The following is an 18,669-nucleotide window of genomic DNA, read 5'->3' on the forward strand; positions in this document are numbered from 1 at the left end:
AGCAGACCATAGCTTCTCCCAATGGACAAGCAACGTATATACACACACAAATTGGCCATGTGATGAAAGACCATGCAACAATTATATTTCCTTGCTAAACACAGTGGATGACACTTCTAGACTATGCAAAGCAGCTACATCATTCTTTAAAAAAGCCCTTGCTAGTGGGAGCCCATTGAACTTTTGAATTCTGATGATCACTTTAAAAAATTACATTTTTAAATGTTCCTTTTTTATTAGTACACCTAGAAATTCAATTTACCAAAGTCAGACAAATTGGAGCCTAAAACATTGACAAGCAGTATCTTATGCACTACTGCATCTACTGCAAAATGTAATCCTCTCTTAAAGACACCTTCGGCTGGATGTCTATCAGTAAAATTTCATTAGAGCTCAAACATCTCCAATGCTAAGTTTAGCCAGACCAATACTATATACTTAAGGTGGCGTAAGATTTAAGTTTACCAAATCTAAGCAGATCCAGCAATGAGCCCTCTTTCTCACTACATACTCTTGGCTCATTCTCTATCAGGTGGATCCATGCATCTAACTGTTCAACGATTACAAGAAGAAAAGAAAGGCAATAATAACATGCTCTGAACATTTCCATTTACTTACTACCCACATGGCATGGTCCAGTTGGAAGAACTCAGCAATGGACTAGCTATAGTCCATACCATTACAAAGGTGATTTTCCTATGCATGCAACAATAGCACGTTCTAATTTTGTAAAGCACAATGCATTGCCGAGTTGCAAGAAAAAGCTTACTTCTGGGATATTTCAGAATATAATAATGGGTAGCATATAAACTGATGCAAAAGATATTTAAAATTCATGAATGCATATATACACATTCAAAATAGATTCATTCCCACCCATGCACACATACAAACGATGAGAAGACTTTTTTAAGTCTCTAATACTTTCAATCACTGACAATTAGGTAAAATATATTGTCACTAATAACCCGCATCTAGAAAGAATATTCACCAAGCCAAATTCTCTACCTGTCAAAAGCCTGGAACAAGGCACAAAATGCATTTGGACCACTATGAAGAAAGCATAAACACCAGCAGATGAATCAGTTAATGCTCAAACAGCTCATTTATGCATTCAAATTAGGCACAGAGCAATGACTAAATTAATTATAGGGCCATAAAGCAGACTGCTACCAAGAAAGAGAGCACAAACATCATTTTTCCTGGTTTCTGATGTTTTCTGAATGCGATACAAAATAAACACGATGCCTTAGTATATTAAAAGGAATTAACATTAAGGAGGACTTACTGCTATTCTTTGAAGAGTCATTTTGACAGATGTCCACGTATCCAGTCTTCTGTCCAGGATCAGGATAAATTTGGTGTTAGACTCATGTTGACTACGAGATAAGAAAACACCAAGTAGCCAGACAACATTTGGAGGGAGCGCAACTGTCCTGAGAAAAGCCACAAACGCAGCAACACCGAATGCAAAATACATTTTGACCTTCTCACAATTCCCCACATTTCCATGTTTCCCTGGAGAGAAATCCAGCAATTCCACCTCAGCACCGGCGTGGCCCTTGAGATGATCACCACAAGGTCCTCAAGCGCACTGCCGCCAAGGAGGCGGCGAGCAGCACCTGGAATGCCCACAGTCCTGGTGGATTTCTATCTATAACTCCAATATTTACAGAGGAAACTAATTACAGCTCTCAGCAGGCTCAGCGTGGTGACAATACTGACCCCACGTGAGGTCTGAACTCTAAATTGGATCCGTGTGTGCACGCAGGTCAGGGTACACGTGGGCAGGTAACCCAGCCCACCAAGATGAGGGTATTTACAGGATCAGTGGTTAATATTGACATCTGCCCTGTAGTTCTGGGGGTGCCGGAAGGAGATAGGCATATTAGGTGTCACCCTACACATGCACCTCGGAGCAAGCGCACGCTGGAGCTCACTCAAGATCACGCAGGTATGACCCAATGAAAGCACCTGGCCCGAGCAGCATCTTAAATAATTCTTGTGTCTGGCAAGTGAAAACACCTGATGCTTCACTCAGAGCCATTACTTAGAGCAATCACATGGCAGACAGCACTTGGCAACTTGACTACATTAAGAAGTCATTTAAAGCCAGCACAAGAGTATCCATTCAATGGACAACCTACTGCTGGAGTAGGTGATAACTGCACCTTCTGCAAGTATACTTAAAGAAATTATAAGTATGCCGATAGCAATAATAATAATTTTGGCCCACAATAACAGTTGTCTGAAGATAGGCAGAAGCTCCCCAGCTTTCCTATAAATACATCCCACGGATCTGGAGCACGACAAAGTGCAAAGCTTTCATGCATATCCATAATTCATGTAGGGTCACTGCGGCCTTCCAGAAAAGAGGACATTGGCAGGATATTTAATACAAGCAATTTTTGCATACAGTGAAGTCTGACTGGGAATAAGGCACAATTTTCCAGCCAAAACTTTTGGCAGCCAAAACTTCTGGCAACATTAGAAGATTCTGCACGTTTGTGTCAGGTCTGTGGACTCCCTCACCGGCAGTTAAAGATCAGGGGTGAGGGGGGGTCAAAAGGATCCTTTTGTTTTCAGTAAAAATAAAATTGGTTGACTTTTCAAAGTATGAATCTTCCAAGGCTACATCTCTGATCACAACAATTCCCCACAATATTTCACACCTAGCTGCAGTTCAAAATAAAATACCATTTACCAAATGCTGCTGTCAGCTTAACCCCCAAAGGAAAGAAAAGAAAAAAAAAATGCAAGCAATACAGAAAAGGCAGATAGATGGTATTACACAGTCAGCTGGCAAAAGTACGCCAGAGTACGTTATTTACTCAGGATAAGATACACTCAGAGAGTAGCCTCCCAGCACATTAATTTACTTTTATAAATTTAGTTAATGAAAAAAAGAAGAAAGTTCCAAACTGTACAAAAACCTCAAGTTTGGGATTTTAAAATTTATTTTGGGGCTAGCGAATGAAATCTATGGCTGTTTGCAATCCAGGGTGCATCAGATTTCCCGCTCTGCCATGTACCTTGTAGATAGACAATAAAAATAAATCAATGCACTCTCACAAATGTTTGCAAGGTCTGAGTTTATTTGCATCCAGTGGCACGAAGATGGAGACGGATAATGGGACTGGGGCATTAGTTCTCCTCGGCTACTTCCTGTCCTCTTTTTTTTTTTTTTTTTTTTTCCTTACCCTGTACTCTGTATGCGTTACAAGATACACCAGGCTAAAAATAAAACTTGTGATGTTTTGCAGGCGGCCTCGAAATTGGATCCCTGAGTCTGCAGCCACGAGATTTATCGCAGCGCCAAGAGACTCCTTGCGGCTGGTCGGACCAGAGCACACGCACAGGACCTCCTGCACGATATTTAAATGCAGAATTATTTATAGCCAGTGACACCCTTCGCCCTTTCATTACTGGGTGTCATCGGCCGTGTGGCTCTAAATCACTCTGCACTTCGTTTCAGGGTGACGATGCCAAGGAGATAAGCAGAGTGTGCCTAGATGTGCAGCAGCTGCATAACCAGCCCCGAGGCCACAGCACTCCCACAGCCCTCGTGTCCCCAGCCCTCACGCCCTGCTTCTCCTTGCTCCCAACCCCACGGCTCCTCTGCCTCCGTTGTGCTAAAAAACCCATGTTGGACATCAGAGCCGACACCAGGAGAGAGACCAGGAGCCCCTTCTCTTCCTGGTGGATAAACACACGGTGCTTTCCCCAACGCGCTGCCCATGGGGAGGTCCCATTTAGCTGCCATCAACCTGCTCTCCAACGCAACCACAACGGGAGTCACCGCGTGCTGCTGAGCAACGGGTGCAGTGGGACCCCCAATGGTTTTACTCCTGTATTTATCCTCTTTCTCCACTTAAGTTTCCCTTCCTCCACAGTGACTTACTTTCTCTTTGTACACATCAAAATATTACTCAGCAGTGGCCCGGCAGGTTTAAGCGGCAACACGTGTCAAAGCTTAAGGACTGCTGTTAATTAGAAAATAAGCTACATTTGTGACACACACAAGCCAACAAGCAATGGGGATGTGTCCACCTTTTCCTCTGCAGTTCCTGGGGTATTAAATACCACTCTGGAGCTTCGCAAAGCTTATCCTGATCATCCTCCTCCTCCCTCCTCGTCTGGATGGTGGGAGATGTCCCTCATTCAAAGACCCTGCATCCGACACCAGTTGCACCAGCAAAAGCTGGGAGGGAGCGACGTACCTCGGCACTGACGTTAGGTACGTTAAGACTTTTGCTACAGCCTCCTCGGGCACCTCATTGAAGGCCGCGTTGTCGGGGAAGGTGATAATCCAAGCGTTGTCTCTCCCGCGGCCACCTGCAAGGAAGACAACAGGGCTTCGTGGGACGTGCTCGCCAAGAGCCTCTGGCTCCTGTGTCAGCAGTGACCGAAAACAAACTATTTCCAAAAATGTCTTAAATATCTGGATAAAAAAATACCCTAATACTGATCTTAAATATACTTCTTCTCAAAGTAATCTAAAAACTAAGAAATGATCTCAGGATCCAGTTTTGGTATTGTAGGTCACATTCTAGTGCTGGTTACAAGCACAAAGCACACACAAACAGTAGTAGAAATAAAGCTGTTAGATACCACGTATTTCTTTTACTGACTGAGCAGATTTTATTTCACATTGGACGCAAAAGAGGTCAGAAATACAAAGGCAAATCTAAGAGCACTGTTTCTTGAACTTATAAAAATATATTTTGAATAAAAACAACCTATAGAAACACATTTCAAAGAAAAGAGCTTGCTAATGCATTGAGGGTTTGAAGATCGGAATATTTTACAGAACAGTTTGAAACAGAAACCTAATACACTCTTTCAAGCCACCACAATGTTTTATTAACAACATTTCTAGTGGCACCAGCAACTACCTGATGGACAATATCCCATGTGGAGTATCATTTTGCTGAACAGTACATAAGTTCATCTGGGGTATTTAATTACCGTGCACAGAGAACCTGGAGAAGTTTACTGTACTCACCAGAAAGAAAAGCAAACCCTTTCATCAAATCATCACTGATGTCCTTCGCAGAGATGGATGGTGCAGCTTCTGGAAAAGGCAGAAGCAGCAATTAGAAAGACAGAAAAAACGCAGAGCACATGGATTTTCTCCACTGTGTAACCTGAAAGTGAGATGTAAACCAAAGGGGGCTGCCCAAAACTATATATCAAAGATCACAAGCAAGCATACCGTGTACCTCAAAAACAACGTTTCCAATGATTCCAACAGCACAAATGCCATAATTCAGGAAGTAAATATATTCCGTCCAATGTACTAAGAGAGAAACCCCTAAGAGTTGAAACCTTCTCCTCTCAACAGGCTATTCAATGTAATTTTTACATTCTCAAGTTGCGAATTTCATTCCCCTAACTCCCCTTCTTCTTTCTAAACTTGGCAATAGAAGTGGCCAAAGCTTCTGCTGGGAACAGCAGCATCACAGACTGAACGAGGTTGGGTTTTTGTACTGCTTGAGCCTTTAATTTGAGCAAATAAGCTGAGATTGGCCAGGCTGTTTGCACTGGCATGAGGCCGCAGGCACTGGAAGGGCTGTTGTTGTTGCACTTGGTTATTAGATTTCTTTTTAATTAAATAATGGGAGAGGCTGCTACAAGGCCACAGCTAGCACTGTGTGCCCATTTCAGTGCCAACGGAGCGCAGCAGAGCAGCGCACACGACTGCACCTTGCTCTGCAGGAAGCGAACAGGACAGGCTTGGCCAACACAAGAGCAGCTCGTAGCTGCTAGGCTTTCTGCATGATCTATAAGCGGAATCAGAGCTCAAACATGCTTGTTCCTGCAATTGAATGTTTTGAAATGTGTCTCTACAGATTAAAATATTCACACTTTCTGAAAATTTAATTTGAAACACCAGTCGTTCTTCAGAGTTGGTCCCAAAAACTTCTGGCTGTTTTATATCAACCTTGCTGCAAATATACATATATATATAGAAATAAAAGTCACTTATAGTTGACCTAAGGAATTTTCAATCATTTAATGGCTGCACTGAACTGCAGGTCCGCCACATGTGGAGGACTCTGCCTTATCCTAGTCCTATTCCTCCCTGACCCCGTTTTTTATGCACACTTTGCTATTTTTCCCTCTTGTAGATAAAAATGTTATTTTTGTTCCTTAAGGATCAAGCCTCAGCCCACTGACAGCTGCAGTAACGTTCTGGATTTTAAGAGGCCCAAGAAGTCTTCTCCATAAGAGGGAAAGTTAATTTTGCAAAAGGATTTCAAGTATTTCTCTCTCATTCAAGTAAGTGCTGCAGCTTGAGCAAAAGCAGTGGTAGCCAATGCACAGGGAAAGGTGGGAGCTTTCTGCCCCTCTGGCAGTTCCCGTGAAGATGCCACCATGGACACACTGGGAAAAGTTCTGCCCCATACCACAACACCCACACGTGACTCAGGAAAATACCGGAGTAAAAGCAAACACCGCTCCGGTTTTACAATGAACGCGGCGTTTGCAGCCTCGCCACGTGAGAGCCGCAGCAATGGGATGCACGGCCACGACGCTCTCCTTGCACAAAGGAAATGACCACAGAGGCACCAGGAGGGAACAGGTCTTGCAGCTCATGATTTCCGGCATGGATCTTGTTCTACACTTCTTTAATTTTTTCCTATGTAAGTCTTATCCTTGACATCTGCACAGAAATAGAGATCCAGATCTTATCCTTGATTTCAGTACAGAAATGGAGACTCAGACTCCTACAGCATGCTCAGAATTTCAAGCTCCTGGCTTTTTAAGGGACCTCATTTTCAGAAGAGGGCACTCAGTGCCTTCGGAAAATCTGGCCCTTCTAAGCAATTTCCAGTCAGGCACCCAAAATAACTACTTATTTGAGGAAAAAACTGGGCAGGCGTACTTTGCTTCAAGCAGAAAATAATTCTAAAGCAGAGACTTCACAACCCTCCCAAGCTTTGGGAAGGAAGGGAAGCCAGCAGCCCCAAAGGCACAGGAGCAGAAGCACAACACACTGCATGCACAACAGCACGCCGATTGTACCCCCTTACAGCCGCTCCTTGCCACAACAACGCGCCGATTGTACCCCTTGCAGCCGCTCTCTGCCAACCCCTCTCTGGCGCCTGGCTGGCATCATCTACAAATTCAACTTCCTGGACAAATGTTGGGGAAAATAAAGTGCTGGCATCAAATTCACAAGCACGCTGCTGTACCCGTGATGCATCCAATGGGTGTAACTATAAACCCTTTACAGAAGCTTGGCTTTTGTCCTAAAATATTCCCCTCCAGAAAAGGAACAGCAAAGAGCAAAGGGGCACCAGAGATGAAGGTCTTTCCAAGAAGACTTCAGAGGATGTTCATTAGCAAGCTGGTGATTAAGAAGGACATTCTGGGGGCACTACAGCAAAAGACACCCGTGTATTGTGCAGCATCAGCCACAAACAGCAGAGCTGCTGCAATGAACCCTGCATAAGCTACAAACACCAAGTAAATACAGCGGTGGCAAAACCACAGGAGTTTTGTCCCAAAACTACCAGGTGCACATGGGCAAGGGGAGTTTAAAGCTGCTTCTGGCAGGTCCACATGAGCTGCAGTCGATGCAAAGCAGGTAGAGCCTTGATGGCTGCGAGTTAGTGCCCACCATGGAGCCTTTGGAAACCACTGCTCCCTCCAGCTTCGGGCACACCAGGCTGCATCTCGCTTTGCAGGAGGAGGGAAAAGTCCAGGTTTCACGCGAGTCTGCTCGTTTCCCTTCTAAAGGCCTTTGTGACCAGCAGTTATTATAGAAGGAAGCAGTGCTGACACACAACACAGCCCGGATCCCTGGCAGGGCAGCGTCCTGGAGTGCTTTACAGAAGACACGGCTCTCCCCACGTGGTTGGCGTTACCGTGTTAAACACAAACAAGCATCTGTAGAACAGGAAGATAAATTACTATCACGCTTTAGGAGCTCTTTTTGTGTAGGCCTTAAGCTGCGTATTTATAAAACCCTGCTGCAATTACAGCACTCCAAGGTACGGAGTTGAAAGCTCCTCTGCTGAGGAGCTCGTTGCCATGACAGAGAGTTTCTGAGGATATGGGAAGACAAGCAGGGAAAAGAGAACAGAGACATGCAAAGCTCTCTACCCCTCTGAGAAAAATTACTGTGGCTCAGCAGAAAGCCCTGCTGAATCTACCCCTTTCACTCTTGTTTGGCTTATTCAGCCCAGAACATTTGCAGGGTCTTCTCCATATGACAGTATCTCAAAGGCTTTGCAAAGACTACAGTTGTAGGAACGGTGGTTTTTCCTCAAGATAGTCCATTTCAAGGCAATTTGAGCATGGAGGAGAATCCGGGTACAGTCAAAGCAAACCCAGGGAAACTTGGAGAGACACCAGCTCAAGTCCAAGTCCAGATTCCACCTCATCACTCATAAAATACAGCAGCCTGGAGACTCAATTAAACTCAGAGAGCTTTGCTCTTTGGTAACTATTGTTTTCTTTCCCTTCCAAACTTTACAGGCCCACACCATCTGCCAAGAGCAGCTGGGTGACACATCTGCCAAGCTGACGTAGCAGCTCCTTGCATTTAAAACACTGACCAAATATTGTTTGCAACTACAAAACACATTTGGGGATGGCTTCATTGCGAGTGAAGAGTAACAGGTTTTTTTTTTGTCTATGAGGGCTGCTGCCATCATCCAGAAAACAAAACTGAACTAAAACAAATAAAAAGAGTAAAGGACCATGTTTAACTTTTTCATGAATTGCTCATTCCCTGATAGTCGCCCCATTCATAGAATCATAGAATGTTTAAGGTTGGAAGGGACCTCTAGAGATCATCTAGTCCAACCCCCTGCACACGCAGGGTCACCTAGAGCACGTGGCACAGGGCTGCGTCCAAGTGGGTTTGAAGATCTCCAGAGAAGGAGACTCCACTACCTCTCTGGGCAGCCTGTTCCAGCTCACTGTCAAGAAATTTTTTTACTGTGGAACTTTTGGTGTTTCAGTTTGTGGCCGTTTCCTCTAGTTCTGTCAGTGGCCACCACTGAAAAGAGGCCAGCACCATCCTCCTCACTGCCTCCCTTGAGGTACTTCTAGACACTGCTCAGGTCCCCTCTCAGCCTTCTCTTCTCCAGCTGAACAGGCCCAGCTCCCTCAGCCTCTCCTCACAGGGCAGATGTTCCAGGCCCCTGATCATCCTTGTGGCCCTGCGCTGGACTCTCTCCAGCAGCTCCACATCCCTCTTGTGCTGTGGAGCCCAGAACTGGACACAATACTCCAGATGCGGCCTCACCAGGGCTGAGTAGAGGGGCAGGATCACCACTGGGCATCTCCACTCCCTTCTCCAGTCTTTCTGATGCCAAGGGAGCCTGCAACTGTTAAATTTGCCTGCTGCTCCCATTAAATTTGTTCCATGTTGTAAATCAAATGGGTTGTTCTTTATTTGAGGAGGAAGGGGACACCATCCTACCATCTGTCCCTCTTCCTCACTGCCAGCAGTGGCATGGAGCAGCTTCCACACCTGGGACCCACAAAAATCCACATGGCCCAGAGGGGAGACGCCTGCTAATAGGGCAGATGTGCTTCTCATTCATCCAGAGCTGCAGAGCAGGGAGGTCAACAGCCTTAGACCGGAATTACACGTTATTGCCTGATCACAGATTTAAAGCCACTGGCCAGCACGGTGACTCAAATATCTACGGAAATACGGATAGCAGAATGCCTCCCTTATGCACTACAGTAAGTCAAAACCAGATTTTCACAGAGAGGCAAAGAGCAGTCATTCAATTGGACTCTTAAGTGCCCGTGCTCATGGGAGATGTGATGTAGTGATGGCAAGGAGGGCGATGGGCCTCCCAGGCCGGGCTGTCCATGTGGCAAGGCTCCATCCATTGCAGGAGATATGTCCAGCACAGCCTCAGCTCGGCAGGCATCCCAGCAAAAGCCCTTCCTCTGCTCTGGAGCCGTATTCCCGGGAAAGGCTCCAGTACCACCTCTGACCTCCCTCCACTCCAGCCAGGGCACAGGAGACACCCAGAGCCTTCCCAAGGCTCTCCCATGTTCACTTGCAAGCCATGCCTCGGCCCAGGCTGTTCCCAAATTTGGGAGTTTTCACAGGCGACTGCAAAAAGGTAACAGACAGACCTGCAGACCCATCTGCACGTCTCAAGGCAAAGCTGCTCGGAAATGGCCAAGCAAAAGCTAACCTGATTACAGCCAGGCTGCCTTGCTCGCTCCTGCTATCACCTCGGCTAACCTCCTCGGGGGCACAGTGAAGTATTGGATGCTCTGATCTCGTTATGGCCAATGAGGGCTGGCTGTCTTTTCACATCACTCCTAACGAAGCAAAATTGGAGAAGATAAAAGCCGGCTCAGCTATACATGAATTTATATTTATCACAAGAAATGTAATAAAAGTTTCTCAACGCCCACTGTGTGGATTTAAACTAAATCAGAGTGTGGGAGTTGAGAAAATGTAGTTTCTTGCAACTCTTAAACTTATGCCTGAGCTTCAACGGGCTTTCACTTTTCTTCCATTCCCAATTCTAGCCCTCTCCACTCAAGGGAAACTCAGGAAAGAGCCCACAGGTGTTTTGCCCATCAGTGGGAGCTTCACTTGCCAGCTGTGCAGAGGAAGGTTTGCTGAGCATCTGCCATCAGCATGCACACGAGTATCATTAGTCTGCAAAACGCACCACATGCAGCTCAAAAGACTTGTAAAGAGTCTGCTGCTGAGCCAAATAAGAGCATGCACACATCAACAACATTCATATCGCCACTCAGTATCATGCAGGTGCTGCTTCTCCAAGCCAAATGCCAGCTTTGTGCCCAGCCAAAGCAAAGCACCTGCTTGAGCAGGAGCTGTGGACACCCAACAGCAGCAAATCCTTGGGCTCAACTCCAATTCCAGGTTTATACACCTGGAATTAAGTTCACTAAAGTCAATGAAATGATTTATTTGCTTTCGCAGCTCACGTAGCCAGGAAAATAAACTGCATGTCCTGGTTCCCACAGTAGCATAACTGAGGAACTATGCTGCAAAGTTAGAGAAATTAAAAACAATTTTCCTGAATTAAAACTGAAAACTCTCACTTCTGTCATTCCAGTGTTGCGCAAAAGCAGGGCAGGCAGATCTCCTAGGGCAGGACGAAGCAGTGATGAGGAAAACGGGGGAATATTGCTAGCGCTTGTCACCTGTCTCCCACCACCTCTTTCCCGGCCAGACCATCCAAGGAGGAACACGTGGCCAATTGCACCTTGCTGGCCTTCCAGCCACAGGCAATTCCCAGGGCAGACAGGGTGGTGGGAAAGCTCCCTCACAGCCAGCCCAGGCTCCCTGAACCAGCCCCACTGCAAAGCCAATTCCGGCATCGCCTCAGAGGAGAAGGGCATGGGAAAGTCACAGTCACTTCTGTGGGGATCCTGCACGTTGCCCCTGCTCCGGGCGCTCGCGCTGCCCCGCAGCTTCGCGGCGCTCGGGAAGCTGCCGCGGGGATGGCTGTGGCTTTGGCGGTTGAGCAGGTTGGACACGGAGGTGCGCGGCCTTCCCCTCGACACGCGTCAGCCCGGCGCTGCCCGCTCGCATCACGGGGTCGAGCGCGCGCGCTTGGCTGGGGGCTCCGTCAGACCTGCCAAAACCAACTTCACAAGAGGCTCCGGCTCCAAGTCACACACGTGGCACTGCCGGGGCTCCGGTTTGAACTCCCGGAGCATCGTGGAAGCTCCTTGTTCCTAAGCAGCTTAGAGGCAAAGGCAGCATTTTGGAAGACTCCTCCTGTCCCCCACCAGCTTTTACACTTCGGTCGCTCGCCTCCCACACAGACCTGCTGTAATTTCACTTTTGTCACCGTAAATGAATGACGAAGCACCAAGCCACAGTTGTAGCGAACGCGCCTGCTGGGAAGAAGCGCGTCCCACGTACGAGTGAGCGCCCGGGCTCCGCGGCCTCGCCGCGGCAGCCTGCACCCAGAACGGCATCCGGATCCCACAGCATGCCAGGCTCATCCACTCACAGCTCCTGGAGCGTGTCTGCGGCTTTTCCAAGGAACAAGCAACTATAAAAGTGTTGGAATTTATATAGTTCTAAAAATCACAGTAAATCCAACATGAGGGAAGCTCGCCTTGTACTAGAAGCAACCAACAAGTTTCCAAACTCGACGTTAAAAGATGAACCTAAATCAGGCTGAGGACTCAGAAATCAGTGATGGGGCAGGAGGGGGAGAAAACTTGCCAATTTACTTTTCCTATCACTCATCTCACTGGGGACCCTTACTCAACTTTAGAAGAATCTATGTGTCTCCCAAATCCTGTGTCCTGCAGCTACTGCCACACAGGTTTTGGCTCTTGCAGGAGCACGACACGGAGACCATGCCACCAGGCACCAGCCAGGAGCTAGAGCCTCGCACTTGCGCACGGACACTGCCCAGCTTCCCCCGTTTCCGTCACGCCGGGGAGGGAATAAGCTCACCCAGCTGCACACCCAGCGTACGTGTTTTGCCACCGACACCAGCAGAAGGAAGACGGAGCTTTTTGCATGGCACACATGCAAGAGCATCCTTGGCTAAGTGACTGCGAACATCCCTGCCCTACTGACAGGTCTGGACTGGCACAGGGCCACCTTGGAGCCGTTTGACCACACCGGGAAGCTCCCTTGCACGCTGCCCAGTGCATTTGCATGCAGCAGGTGAGCGCGCAGCAAGAGGGGAAGGTGGCAGCTCTTGCTATCACAGGAGAAGGGACGAGAAAACAAAGCCAACAGGTCACTCAGGCTGCACTCACGGCGCAGTCCAGGACACGTTGCTCCCCCTTCGCTGTGCTTTGCAAAGGGCTCCAGGAAAGCAGCGTTAGCCTGCAAGCTTTTGGGGTCAGTGTGTCTCTTTGGTGCCTGGCACGGCTCCGAGCACACTGCCAGCTCGGTGCAAATAGGCACTAACGAGTGCCTGCCTTTTCCAGCGAGGGGGGAGCTGCCTTCCTGGGGCTATCACGGGCTGCTCTGCAAAGAGCTGTTCTCCCCACAAGAAAACAAAATAACAACAAAAAACATCCAGGCTCCCAGCAGTTCATGAGCAGATCATTGTCCATCAAAGGAAACATTGTTAAGGCTCAAGAGCAGCTTACGGCCTGCGGATAACTGATCCGAATGGATTTACTTCCCACCATTAAGGGCATGCAGCCACATAACGACCGCGGTCACCACAACTCCGTAACTTCCCAGAGGCAGCCTCGGATTAAGGGACACCGAAAGACCAGGGAAAAGAGGAGAGAAGAAGGGCAGACACACACCCTGCACAGCCACGGGCTGCTCTGCCACATTGCAAATAGGAAAGGGCAGGGGATGACGGTCAGGCTGGGCGCAGCATCACAGCGAAAACTCCTTTTGTTTTGGCCGTGGGAAACCTGAGAAAGGGCAAGGACAACTGGCACAGAATTAACCTTTTGCTTATTGAAAACAATTTTCTTTCTTCAGCTTCGTTTGGAGCAACGCATGCCAGTAACCAAATGGACATGTCTGCAGCACGATATGCAACAGCCTCTCCTTAAGTTAAGGAGGCTGTTCTCCACCAATAACGCGATTCATCAAAGTAAATCATACTCTCAAGAAAAAAAACATCATGCAAGAAACCCCACCAGAGGCTTCCTAGCAAGACAGACTTTGGTACTAACAGCTATTTCTCTGTACTGGCTAAACATCCCAATTCTGCAGTCTGAGCCTCAAATTCCAGGTTCTGCATGCGAGAAGTTGGTTGACTGTTTGCCCCTAGTATTTGACTGCAAAAATTCAAGCTCGGTTTAAGCCGTCCACGTAAACCCGAGCTGGGTGAAGCCGTCCAGACCCAGGACGCCAGCGCAGCCGTGCAGGCAGACGCGGCCGAGCCGCGCGGGCAGCGCAGCCCCCAGAGCCCGCGCAAGCCCCGCGGCCCCGCGCGAAGTTCGCGCGGGCCCTTCCCGGGCAGCGCAGCGGGGCGGGCGGGCGGCAGAGCCGCGGAGAGCGGCCCCGGGCGGGCACTCACCGTGCGCGGCGGCCTCCAGCAGCGCGGCGGCCCGCAGCAGGCAGTAGTAGCTCTCCATCTCCCCCGCCGAGGTGCCCCCCGGCGGCGCCGGCGCCGGGGCCGGGGCCAGGGCCATGCCCGCCCCGCGGCAGCCCCGCTCCGCCGCCCGCGCCGCCGCCCCGGGCCGCGCCGCCCGCCCAGGCCGGGGAGCGCGCGGGCGCCGCCGCCTCCCGCCCCGCCCCGGCGATCGACACCTCCTCCCTCTCCCGGCCCCGGCCCCTCTATTCTTCTCCCCTTCCCCCTCCCCCTTTTTTTTTCTTTTTTTTTTTTTCAATTTTCCTTTTTTTTTTTTTCCTTGCTTTTTGCACGGGGAGGGCCTGCCGCCCGCAGCGAGCACTTTGTGTTGAAGCTGCACGGTATCGCCGAGCCCCGGAGTGGGGGGACCCCATCCCGCAGCACACGTCAGCCCGCTGCCACAGCTCTGCCCCTGCCAAAGCACCCTGGTTCCCGGGTGCCTCCTCCTCCTCCTCACCCTTTCCCATCGCTGCGCAGCCATCGGCTCACACAAGTTTGCAACAGCAGCACATGTAGCCCTTAAACTGGCCCTTGAACCCCAAACGGAGCCCAGATGCTGCACAGGGGCTTGTCCAGGTCAGGAGTGTGTTGGCCCAGAGTTTACAGGCAGAGAGTGGTCCTTGTGCACGCAGAGATGCTCACGCTTTCACACCTTTTATATTTACTACTCACATCTGCAAAACTGCATGCTGGGTTTTAACTTTCTCTAAGGAAAAGATTTTTATTTGTCTTTTGCAAGCAGCACTCTAGCAGATTCTTAGAATAACATTTGAGAATTGCATTAAGCCATGCACCACAGCCAAAGCTGGGTCAATGTTCCTACACTGCCAGCCTGACCCACCGGCCCCAGCTGTCCGATCCCGAGGTTCAGACGACACCGGCTCCCTCTCAACAGGAGCCTGAGCTAGCCAGGAAGCCAGCACAGAGAAGTGGATGTTCCTGTTTTTCCAAAACAACCTTTTAATTATGCTGCTGTACTATTATAGCAGTCTTTATTTTTCCCTTGCACTTCAGCATTCAGAGCTATTAATTTATGTCTCCAACTCTAACAGTGGTAACATGAAAAACACACTGCGTTTTGGTCGCGTTCCTCCTTACACCTATGGAGAATTTTCCATGGAAAGACTGTGCGTTGAGTCAGTGCACTTTGTTCCTAACGCAGCTGATTCTCAACAGCTTAATGGCTTGAGCAGACAACTCAGGCTGGCCATAAAACGTGTCTCATGGGAGGGGAAGAGCTCGTGTGCCTTTACCCACCAAAAAACCTAACCCAGATACATAGTGGTAAGCTTTGAAAATAGCCATGTGCAAGACTACAGGCATGAAAAGACAGAAGCGCCGCATTCCTGCTCTCTCCTTATCGCAAGAAAGCTGCTTTTCCCTAAACTGCAACAGTTTATTGCAGCCGTGAGGCTTTTTCTTCCTCTGTCCCTGCCAAGAAGGATTCACTGTGGACAGTACTCACCTCTGCTGTGTGATAGCTACCCACTTACAACACTGATTTCAAGAAAAATAAAACTAAGCAATAGAAGATATTGCTACATTATGGCTAAGGTTTAGCAATCCTTTCATTTCCTACTCTCTCAGTATAATGAAAAACCTCACTGGGGCCAGAGCATCCAGGCCATGGAACCACAGCAGAAGGACTTGAAGGTCAGACATGGAAATGCAATAGATTTAAGGCTCAGGTGTGGCTTATATTAAGTCCCAAAAGGACCGTAAGAAGCAGGCTGCTGCTGGAGAGCTGTTTGCTCACCTGGAACACCTGTGCTGAGCTACAAGGAAAGAGCTGTTCACCGGAGAGCCCAGTCACTGGCCATGTCCCCATACTGCTGTATTCACGGATACCTTGGGTCGTAGATGGAAGGAAGTCCCAAAGCTGTCCGTGCTATCCCTGGCACGCCAAGGCCAAGGCACTGGAGGCAGACTCTGAGCAGGCTGCAGATCGTGGCTTACAGAGTTTTGGGAGCAGGGAGTGTGCAATACTCCTCACGCTGCAGTCTGGGTCTTCCTGCATTTCTTACCTGGGCTGTTGTTGGGCCTGACCAGCCCAATGCCAACAATGCGGCTTGGAGATCCTCCTGCCGTTTCAGCACAGGAGAATCAGCTTTCAGCCCCAAAACTTGCCTTCTGCTCAGATCGAAGTACACCCAGGCATGGCTCTTCTTCACTATCCTCCCCTTAAAACCCTGTGTTGCCACCCAGACCCTTGCATGGAAAGGCGAGCTGCTTGCGGCCCTGCTGCCGAGCGCTGCCCGCGGCGCCTCTCTCCAGAGAGGAGCATCGCTCTGCCTGCCCCAGGAGAGAGAAGCTGAGACGGAGCGAGCGAGGAGGCCGGAAACAAAAGGGCAACAAGGATTCCCAGAACTGCTGATACCTCTTTCTTCAAGGATTTCCCTCCTCAGACCCCACAAGATGTTGAGCGATGTGCAGGGCTCTCTGCGAGTGGTGTTCAAAGGGAAAGAGCCTCCTCGGGACTTGGAGCTTCCATCAACTGCAAAAGTCATGCCAGCTGCTGCAGCACCTCTGAGTGTTTTGGATTTGGTTGTTTTCTATTTTGTTACAATTCTTTATCCTTGGATCTTTGGGAGAAGAAGTCCAAGACTTTATATTATTTATATTATTTATAAATAATGAATGAAAACACACCTTTCACATAAAGGTTAGAAGCCTTTGACTGGCTTCTGACTGGCACTATGGTTTTAAGAAACCCCCCTTCAAAATTGCCCTTTGTCAGCCAAGTTTGCATGTTCTTTTTGAAGGAACTTCAAGACATTCACATCCTCCTGGCCTTATGGTCTCTTTTTTGAGATTGCTCTGAATGATCAATATTTATCCCAGCTATTTATCTCCAACATTTGATTATAATTTGGGGAAAACACAGCATGTTTCCAGTATCAGTTACCTCAGGTTTCCTCTCTGCAGCTTCTCAAAGCCGCTGCTTTCACACTGGATGTCCCCAAAAGCACAAGGCAGAGCTGCACTGGGAGCTCCAGCCCCTCACTCTACTTGGAGGCTCTGCTTGATCAGACATTTCCCTATGTGGCTAATGAATATGCACCTATTATCTCCTCTTCTGGATGACCAATGGTCCATCCAAGCCTTTCCTCAAAAATACCCTTCATGTTACAGGTGCTGGTACAAATATCTCCTGGCTAAATGGAGTCATTATCTGGGTCCAGAATGGGAACAGTGGCAGCAAAGTCCTCATACAGAAGAGCAGTTGAGCCCTGGCTGGTCTTTATGGTCTCCAGAGCCAGGCCGGGCAGCAGAACCGTGACGGATGAGAAGAAATCCTGGCCCTGCAGGAACCAGTTGAAGTTTGCTGTGTATTTCATCAGGACCCAGATCTTATTGCAGCAACTACGTCAAGGGAAAAAGGGGAAGGACTTGGTTACGCTCTCCCTCTTGTTGCTGAAGCTTGACTTACCTCACTGGCTGTTGTCATTGCCGGCATGAAAGGGGGGGACAAATAGAGGTGCTCACGTGTCCCTTCCCCACACCTATGAGTTTCTCCGTTCTAATATGAAGTGCTACATAGATAAGTGTTTAAGTGTCGTCTAAATGTTTAAGTGTTATTTGGTGCTTTCCAAAGCCTCTCATGATCCATGGGGGTCCTGCATCTCTGACACTTGCTGTCCATGGCAGAGGCAGCTCAGTGTAGAAACTGTTGCCCTTCTTCAGGGAATTTTCACTATCACTCAGCGTAGGCTATTAAGATTCTCAGTGCACGTATCTAGTTTCCACTAGTACAAGCTTCTTCTTAAAGGTTATAGTTTGTTTTAAATAGCACAGCCATCTGTCCTACAGGGGCTCATGGGAGCTGAATAAACTGAAGGAACCAAAGCAGAATTTTTCAAACTGATTGTTGTTTTTTTTTCTATGTGCATTACAAACCTACAGCCTTAAAAATAAACTTATCTACGTATTTTTCTTACATATTATACAAGAGCCTTGCTCTAACAGTTTCCTTATGTTGTTGGAATTTTATCAATGCAAACAGTTAACCTGTGTTGCACTGGCTCCAGGCATCCTACAAACCCCAGAACAATCCTCATCCCTGGAATTCTAGGTTTTGAACTGAAAAAACCCAGTTATTTATTACAGGCAGACCTGATACACAGAACCAACACATGGCAAAAAGAAAAAGAAAAAAAGAAATTGTTTGGAAGTTGAGCACGCAGACCTGCTTTTTATTTTAAGTTTTTTTTTGACATGCTTGCTAAATGCCCTCTTCAAGCAAAGCCGAGCTCCATGCTTCTGAAAGGTTCAGTCACTTAATGCATAGGACTTGCTTTCTTATTTTGACATTTGCAGGGAAATGGGTCTGGAGCGTATAAGCCAGGCAGGTGCAGCACCTATCACCAGCAAAATTGCTAATATCTTGCTTTAACCAACCAACCAAAACCCCCCAAAATCCACAGCACTGAGAAGCTACCTGAGAAAGGCTGCTCGCTATCAATGGGATGTACAGCAGGGAAATGAGTGTGGCCTTGTCAATTTAATCCAGTACACGGGGAAAATGCTGTCAGTCTTTGAAATACCCCCATATAAAAGCCTACATCATAATCCAAGGAAACAAGGCAAAGGTGTATATATATATTAATCAGAACAACATACCAAAGTTTATTGATTA

At 48.1% G+C, this 18,669-nt stretch overlaps 1 protein-coding gene across 1 annotated transcript in view; it reads right to left on the reverse strand.

The window, feature by feature from the left end:
* Nucleotides 1–14,094, reverse strand: part of MCF2 (MCF.2 cell line derived transforming sequence) — a 49,011-nt gene extending 34,917 nt beyond the window's left edge. The window contains exons 1-4 of the mRNA XM_088527567.1: nt 13,980–14,094; nt 5,006–5,074; nt 4,221–4,335; nt 1,289–1,379 (exon numbers count right to left, since the gene is read on the reverse strand). Coding sequence (XP_088383693.1) covers nt 1,289–1,379; nt 4,221–4,335; nt 5,006–5,074; nt 13,980–14,094 — 390 coding nt within the window. The remainder of the gene's footprint in view (nt 1–1,288; nt 1,380–4,220; nt 4,336–5,005; nt 5,075–13,979) is intronic.
* Between the last annotated feature and the right edge of the window lie 4,575 nt (nt 14,095–18,669).

The sequence above is a fragment of the Tinamus guttatus genome, unplaced genomic scaffold (assembly GCF_059628265.1).
Source record: "Tinamus guttatus ecotype Peru unplaced genomic scaffold, ASM5962826v1 Tinamus_guttatus_pri_ptg000287l, whole genome shotgun sequence".
Lineage (NCBI taxonomy): Eukaryota > Metazoa > Chordata > Aves > Tinamiformes > Tinamidae > Tinamus > Tinamus guttatus.